This window comes from Leucoraja erinacea, chromosome 6 (assembly GCF_028641065.1).
Source record: "Leucoraja erinacea ecotype New England chromosome 6, Leri_hhj_1, whole genome shotgun sequence".
NCBI classification, from domain to species: Eukaryota; Metazoa; Chordata; class Chondrichthyes; order Rajiformes; family Rajidae; genus Leucoraja; species Leucoraja erinaceus.
This window is the reverse complement of record NC_073382.1, coordinates 87962543-87971422: the sequence shown is the minus strand read 5'-3', so window position 1 is coordinate 87971422 and position 8880 is coordinate 87962543. Positions and strand designations below refer to the sequence as shown.

Here is an 8880-nt window from a genome sequence, read left to right as displayed (position 1 = left end):
GTTACAACTCTTTAGGCGACTTGAGGAGACGACTCACGACCATACAGGCGTCACCCCGCGACCATGTGGTGACAGCCTAGTCGCCTATAGTCGCCAAAAAAATCACCCAAGTGGGACAAGCCTTTTACGGTTCTATATTAGAGGGTTTTAAAACATTGGTCAGGACGCATTTGCAGTGTCATGCGCAGTTCTGGTCACCCCATTACTGGACGATTGCGGGCGTTGGAGTGGATGCACAAGAGCTTTACCAGCATGCGAATTTGAGGAAGGACATCCTTGTGATTGAGGCAGTGCAGCGTAGGTTCAAGAGATCGATCCCTGGGATGACGGGACTGTCATGTGAGGTAAGATTGGATTGTATTCACTGGAGTTTAGAAGGATGAGGGGGGGGATCTTATAGAGACGTATAAAATTATAAAAGGACTGGACAAGCTAGATGCAGGAAAAATGTTCCCAATGTTGGGCGAGTCCAGAACCAGGGGCCACACAGTCTAAGAATAAAGGGGTCGGCCATTTAAAACTAGATGAGAAAAAACTTTTTCACCCAGAGAGTTGTGAATCTGTGGAATTCTCTGCCACGGAGGGCAGTGGAGGCCGATTCACTGGATTAATTTAAGAGAGAGTTAGATAGAGCTCTAGAGGCTAGCGGAATCAAGAGGTATGGGGAGAAGGCAGGCACGGGTTACTGATTGGGGATGATCAGCCATGATCACAATGAATGGCGGTGCTGGCTCGAATGGCCAGATGTCCTACTCCTGCACCTATTTTCTATGTTTCTATGTTGCCAGGATTAGAGATATTAGTTCTAAGAAAAGATTGGACAAACTTGTAGATAGGCATAAAATGCTGGAGTAACTTTGCGGGTCAGGCAGCATCTCTGGAGAAAAGGAATGGGTGACGTTTCGGATCTGAACCCATCTTCAGTCTGGACAAACTTGGATTGTTTTCTCTGGAGAGTGGGAGACTGATAGGAGGACTTGATAGATGTGTCGAAAGTTATGAGAGGAGAGAAAGGGTAGGCAAGGAACAGTGTTCTTAGGGTGGAAATGTCAAATACCACCACACTACTTTTGATTAGTACAGGTTTAGTTTAGTTCAGTGATACAGAGCGGAAACAGGCCCTTCGGCCCACTAGGTCCATGCCGACCAGCGATCACCGCATATTAACACTATCCTACACAGACTAGGGACAATGTTTTACACGCATGCCAAGCAAATTAACCTACATACCTGTACGTCTTTAGAGTGTGGGAGGAAATTGATTTCGGAGAAAAACCCACGCAGGTCACAGGGAGAAGGTACAAACTCTGCACAGACAGCGCCCGTAGTCGGGATCGAACCTGGGTCCCTGGTGCTGCAAGCGCTGTAAGGCAGCGACTCTACCACTGCGCCACCGTGACCGCCAAAGTTGTCAATGGATATGAGAAGGGAGGAGAAAGGGGTTAGGAGGGAGGGATAGATCAGCCACGATTGAATGGCGGATTAGACTTGATGGGCCGAATGGCCTAATTCTATCACTATTCCGAGTGTATAGGTTTAATGTGAGAGGAGCAAAGTTTAATAGAGATTTTCTGGGCATGTTTTTCTTTAAACAGAGTGCTGGGTGCCTGGAACATGCTGCCAGGGGTGATGGTGGAAGCAGATACAAAAGAGGCATTTAAAAGGCTTTCAAGATATGCAGGCAATGGAGGGATATGGATTTAATTTTGCATATAGGCCGGACATAGCCCAGCCCAAGCCAACCTCCCTTCAATCGACTCCATCTACACCTCACGTTGCCTCGGCAAGGCCAGCAGCATCATCAAGGACCAGTCTCACCCCCGGCCACTCCCTCTTCTCCCCTCTCCCATCAGACAAGAGGTACAGAAGTGTGAAAACACACACCTCCAGATTCTGGGTACATAAAAATGCTGGAGAAACTCGGCGGGTGAGGCAGCATCTATGGAGCGAAGGAAATAGGCAACATTTCGGGTTTCAACCCAAAACGTTGCTTATTTCCTTTGCTCCATAGATGCTGCCTCATCCGCTGAGTTTCTCCAGTATTTTTGTCTACCTTCGATTTTCCAACATCTGCAGTTCCTTCTGAAACCTCCAGATTCAGGGACAGTTTCTTCCCAGCTGTTATCAGACAACTAAGCCATCCTCTCACCAAATAGAGAGCGGTCCTGACCAACCATCTACCCCAGGGGCCGGCAATCTACGGCCCCCGGGCCGAATGCGGCCCGTAACCCAAAATCATCCGGCCCGCAGACTCCCTTCATCTCCGGTACCTCCCAGATCTGAGGCGCCCAGGCGCGGTGACGCAAGGACGCAAGGAGGCCTGCGCTGGCGGCCGCCATGGCGGAGCCGCCAAGCAAGGCCGAGCGCCGAGCTCTGGATGTAACGCATCCTGCGCAAAGCCGCCGGCACGGGCGCACACCTTCTGTGTCTGGGCTTCACTGTGGGGATCGGGGTTGTCAATAGGCCAGGGACGAGTGAGTGTGAGTATTTGAGCCACCGCCTTCAGGACAGAGCCAAGGCAATGGTCCGTGGGTGCGCCATGTTGGTGAGCGCCCGTAACTAGGGACGCCATGTTGGTGAGCGCCCGTAACTAGGGACGCCATGTTGGTGAGCACCCGTAACTAGGGACGCCATGTTAGTGAGCGCCCGTAACTAGGGAGGCCATGTTGGTGAGCGCCTGCAACTAGGGACGCCATGTTGGTGAGCGCCCGTAACTAGGGACGCCATGTTAGTGAGCGCCCGTAACTAGGGAGGCCATGTTGGTGAGCGCCCGTAACTAGGGACGCCATGTTAGTGAGCGCCCGTAACTAGGGAGGCCATGTTGGTGAGCGCCCGTAACTAGGGACACCATGTTGGTGAGCGCCCGTAACTAGGTATGCCATGTTGGTGAGCGCCCGTAACTAGGGGCCAGTGCTCCAGGTGGTGTCCTCGAAGGGGCAGATCCATGTGAACACGTGATTTGATGCCTGCCAACCGGGGCGGGATCCGTGTGTACACGTGATAGATGTGGCCCGCCATCCCCTCACAGACATGCGTCCCGGCCCCTACGCAGAACAAGGTTGCGCACCCCTGATCTACCTCATTGGGGTCAAGGAAAGAGCGATCACGATGTCGCCCATTCCTCGAAGTATTTGATTCCTCAAAGTATTCCTTAATAATCTTATATGTTTCAATAAGATCGCCTCTCGATCGGGCTCTTAAAGACAGCGGAGTCAGGGGTATACGGGGAGAAGGCAGGAACGGGGTACTGATTGGGGATGATCAGCCATGATCACATTGAATGGCGGTGCTGGCTCGAAGGGCCAAATGGCCTACTCCTGCACCTATTGTACCTCCTCACTGTACATGTATAGTGACAATAAATGGCATATCTATTGTCTGTTGTCTATTGACCTATTCCAGGTCATTGTACGAAAAGCCACCTATCCCCGCCTGTCTAATTGTGACTGCACTTTCAGGGAAATAATGTAAGGTAGACAAAAATGCCGGAGAAACTCAGCGGGGAGGCAGCGTCTATGGAGTAAAATTCCTTTGCTCCATAGATGCTGTCTCACCCGCTGGGTTTCTCCAGCATTTTTGTCTTCCTTCTATTTTTCCAGCATCTGCAGTTCCTTCTTAAACCGCTGTATAAGGTGTTACCACCAAGTGAAAATTAACGCGTAGAAGATGTTGCAAGGCTTGGATAGAGGCCTACACGCTATCTTGTAAGGTTGGTAAGAAACCTTATAGCCCTTCTTCTCAATGTCCATTTTGATGCAGAACAGCATATCGGAAACGGTGGGGGAAGGGTCCCACGGACCAAATTTCACCACGGGCTCCATGTCGGCGCCAAGATCGCCCACGGCTTTCAGGCGCTCTGCATCGTCCTCCTTGCTCTTGACGACACAAACCACCACGGTGGACCGGCGGGCGGACACGGCGTTGGCCCTGGCCAGACGAACGATGAGTTCGATGTTCTCCTCATAGTTGGCCACCTGCGCCAGGAAACTCTGCCTGCCGACCGCCTCGCCGTAGGTCTTGGGCAGGTCCTCGATCACCTTGACCAGGGGCTCGACGCCGTAGAACAAGGCTTCCTGGTAGATCTCCTCCACAAAATGGCTGGGTGGCTCCCGGGTGCGAAGGAACTCCAGGATGTACTTGAAGAAGATGCCTTTCCTGTCAATGAAGAGCCTGCCTCTGGAGTCCACCGGCAGTCTGGTGGGACCAGTGAACATCTGGGACAACTTGGAGCCGGGGAACTGCGTCAGAGTGTCCAGTGTTGTCGTGTAGATCTGACCCCCAACGTTAAGATTGATCACTTTGGAAAGCTGAAGGAATAAGACACACAGTTTAGGTTTAGGGTTGTTGTCTAGAGGCAAGAGTGCTTATTGTCTTGTTGTCCACATCACAGGGGATCTGACTTGGACGACACACACTGGTGAGTAGATAGATAGAGATAGATAAATACTTTATTAATCCCCTCAGGGAAATTCAGAATTTTGCCATTTGCAGCACGCCAATAACATTAAGGCACCACATTAAAAAAGAATTGGACATAAAACATAAAAAGTCAAGGCAGCGCCTTTACCACCTCCGGCAGCTGAGGAAATTCAGAGTCGCTCTGAGGACCCTTCAATGCTTCTACTCTGGGGATGTAGAAAGCATCTTGTCCGGCAACATCTCGATCTGGTTTGGGAACAGCTCTGCCCAGGACAGGGAGGCTCTGCAGAGAGTAGTGTGTTCGGCCAAATGGGAACTACACTCGCCACCCTGCAGGAACTATACACCAGTAGGTGCAGACCCAGAGCCAGCAACATTATGGGGGACCCCTACCCCCCCAGCAACGGACTGTTCCAGCTGCTACGGTCAGGCAAACGCCTCCACTGTCACGCTGCGAGAACAGTGAGGATGAGACGGAGAGTACAGTTTTGGTCTCCTAATCTGAGGAAAGGCATTCTTGCCATAGAGGGAGTACAGAGAAGGTTCACCAGACTGATTCCTGGGATGTCAGGACTTTCATATGAAGAAAGACTGGATAGACTCGGCTTGCACTCGCTAGAATTTAGAAGATTGAGGGTGGATCTTATTAGAAACTTACAAAATTCTTAAGGGGTTGGACAGGCTAGATGCAGGAAGATTGTTCCCGATGTTGGGGAAGTCCAGAACAAGGGGTTACAATTTAAGGATAAGGGGGAAATCTTTTAGGACCGAGATGAGAAAAACATTTTTCACACAGAGAGTGGTGAATCTGTGGAATTCTCTGCCACAGAAGGTAGTTGAGGCCAGTTCATTGGCTATATTTAAGAGGGAGTTAGATGTGGCCCTTGTGGCTAAAGGGATCAGGGGGTATGGAGAGAAGGCAGGTACAGGATACTGAGTTGAATGATCAGCCATGATCATATTGAATGGCGGTGCAGGCTCGAAGGGCCGAATGGCCTACTCCTGCGCCTATTTTCTATGTTTCTATGTTTCTACCACCTGCCTGCTTTAGGGCCCATATCCCTCTAAACCTGTCCTATCCATGAATCTGTGCAAATGTTTCTTAAATATTGTGACAGTCCCTGCCTCAACTACCTCCTCCGGCAGCTTGTTCCATGCACCCAACAAACACTGTGTAAAAAAAAGTTACCCCACAGGTTCCTATTAAATCTTTCCCCCTCCTCTCACCATAACCTCTGGTTCTCGATTCCCTTACTCTGGGAAATCGGCATTTACCCGATCTAAGTAAGTTTATTGGCCAAGTATTCACATACAAGGAATTTGCCTTGGTGCAGGATTCTATTCCTCTGGTGATTTTGTACACTTCTATAAGATCTCCCCAGTTGCAGGAAATTCAATTCAATTCAACTCAATTCAATTTCCCTTTATTGTCATTCAAGCATGCAAGGTTGGAACTAAATTTCGTTCCTGCAGGCATAACAGCAAAAAAAACCCAGCAAAACACACAATGAACACAATTCCTCATCCACATCCATCACAGTGAATCTCCAAACACCTCCTCACTGTAATGGAAGGCAAAAGTCTTATCTCTTCCCTGTCCTTCTTCTCCCGCGGGTCAGACAGCCAAACTGCAACGTTGAGGTGACCGGGGCTCTTGATGTTAAAGCCCCCGGCGGGCGATAGAAACAAAGAAACATAGAAAATAGGTGCAGGAGTAGGCCATTCGGCCATTCTGTCCTTCGAGCCATTCAATATGATCATGGCTGATCATCCAACTCAGTATCCTGTACCTGCCTTCTCTCCATACCCCCTGATCCCTTTAGCCACAAGGGCCACATCTAACTCCCTCTTAAATATAGCCAATGAACTGGCCTCAACTACCTTCTGTGGCAGAGAGTTCCAGAGATTCACCACTCTCTGTCAAGTTGTCCTACAACTTTAGGCTGTGCACGCCATACGCAAGAAGAAGAAGAACCACTCTCTGTGTGAAAAATGTTTTTCTCATCTCGGTCCTAAAGGATTTCCCCCTTATCCTTAAACTGTGACCCCTTGTCCTGGACTTCCCCAACATCGGGAACAATCTTCCTGCATCTAGCCTGTCCAACCCCTTAAGAATTTTGTAAGTTTCTATAAGATCCGCCCTCAATCTTCTAAATTCTAGCGAGTACAAGCGAGTCTATCCAGTCTTTCTTCATATGAAAGTCCTGACATCCCAGGAATCAGTCTGGTGAACCTTCTCTGTACTCCCTCTATGGCAAGAATGTCCTTCCTCAGATTAGGAGAGCAAAACTGTACGCAATACTTCAGGTGTGGTCTCACCAAGACCCTATACAACTGCAGTAGAACCTCCCTGCTCCTATACTCAAATCCTTTTGCTATGATGTTAAGTCCCGCGACCGTTTAAACCGCACTGGGCCATGTAAGGCCCTGCTCCGGGCCGATTCAAACCCTCGATTCGGGCGGGCGAATTTGCCGTTGTGGGAGCTCCGAAAATCGGTCTCCCACCAGGGACCTGCGAGCTCCCGACTCCACCGTCCACAGGGCCCGCGGCCGATGCTCTGAAGTCGGGTCGCAGCTGGAGCACTCGGGTCGATTCCGGTTGGCGGCCGCCAGCTCCACGATGTTAGGCCCCCAACGACAACGGAGACACGAGAAGGGAAAATCCGCGTTCAGAGAAGAGATTAAAACCTTTCCCCTACCCCCCCACCCCCCCACATATACACAGCTAATATAAAACCAAAAACATACTCCCAACAAGCCAATAGAAAGAAGAAAAGACAGACGGACTGCAGGTAGCCGCTGCCACAAGGCGCAGCCACTTCCAGAAATGCAGCAGCTTGTGCAGAATCTATACTGGTCAGCAGATTTAGGCCATTCGGCCCATCAAGTCAACTCCGCCATTCAATCATGGCTGATCTATCTCTCCCTCTCAACCCCATTCTCCTGCCTTCTCCCCATGTCCTTCTCCCCAACGGGTGGTGAAAACCGCGCAGCACATCATCGGTGCCCCGCTCCCTGCCATGGATGCCCTCCACCGAAAACGGTGTCTGAGACGGGCTGGGAAGATCATCAAAGACCCCTCACACCCCAACCATGGACTGTTTGCCCTCCTCCCATCAGGGAGGCGGTACAGGAGCCTCAGGTCACGTACTAGTAGGATGAGGAACAGCTTCTACAATAATACCATCACATTGCTGAACTCGGAGTCCCGACGATAGATTTCTCTGGTCCCTCCGTCCCCATTGTTTAATTATTCTGTATTTTTTGATTATTCTGTATCTTATCTTTTTCTATTTTTTTTATTTCTTTATGCACAACTACTACGGACTGACGCAAAACTGCATTTCGTTGTACTCATACTTGTATTTGTGCGATGACATTAAAGTTGAATTGAATTGAATTGAATAACCCCTGACACCCGCACTAATCAAAACCTGTCTATCTCCACTTTAGAAATATCCACTGACTTGGCCTCCACAGGCATCTGTGGCAATGAATTCCACATATTCACCACCCTCTGACTAAAGAAATTCCTCCTCATCTCCTTCATAAAGGAACGTCCTTTTCTGAGTCTGTAGCCTCTGGTCCTAGACTCTCCCACTAGTGGAAACATCAGTTGAGTTTATTGTCACGTGTACCGAGGTACAGTGAAAAGCTTTTGTTGCATGCCAACCAGTCAGCGGAACGACAATACATGATTACAATCGAGCCATTTCCAGTGTACAGATATATGATAAAGGGAATTAGTGCAAGGTAAAGTCCGATCCAGGATAGTCCGAGGGTCACCAGTGAGGTAGATAGTAGTTCAGGACTGTTCTCGTGTTGTGGTAGGATGATTTAGTTGCCTGATAACAGCTAGAAAGTGCTGGAGTAACTCAGCGGGACAGGCAGCATCTTTGGAGAGAAAGAATGGGTGACGTTTCGGGCCAAGACCCTTCTTCAGACTGTGAGTCAGGGAAGAGGGAGACACAGAGCTAAGGAAGGCTAAGGTGTGAAGATAAGACGGCACAGTGCTGCCTCACAGCACCAGAGACCCAGGTTCGATCCTGACCAGGTGCTGTCTATACGGAGTTTGCACGTTCTCCCCGTGACCTGGGAGGGTTTTCTCCGAGATCTTCGGTTTCCTCCCACACTCCAACGACGTACAGGTTTATTGGTAAATTGGCTTTTTTAAAATTTTTTCAATTTAATTTTATTTATTAGTAGTGTACATTACAATGATATAAGCCCAAAATAACATAATACATTTCCTGTATCTCTTCATATTTTAAACTTTAAAAAGAAGAAAAGTAAATAGAGTTAAATAGGATAGTGAGTGTGTGAAAGAGAGATCAAACGAGACCCTTAGAAACCAAACATTCGAAAAAGAGTTAAGAAGCAAGACATAGAAAAACAAAAAGAGAAAAAGCAAACTGAAGATATATTAAAAATACAAAAAGAGATAAAAGGGATATACCAATT

The 8880-nt window shown here is 49.0% G+C and overlaps 1 protein-coding gene across 1 annotated transcript in view; it reads right to left on the bottom strand.

Moving 5' to 3' along the window:
• Positions 1-3464: 3464 nt before the first annotated feature.
• LOC129698456 (BTB/POZ domain-containing protein KCTD14-like) overlaps positions 3465-8880 on the bottom strand; it is a 30041-nt gene continuing 24625 nt past the window's right edge. Inside the window, exon 3 of the mRNA XM_055637602.1 lies at positions 3465-4363. Within this exon, the coding sequence (XP_055493577.1) occupies positions 3636-4363 (728 nt within the window). The 3' untranslated portion in view covers positions 3465-3635. The remainder of the gene's footprint in view (positions 4364-8880) is intronic.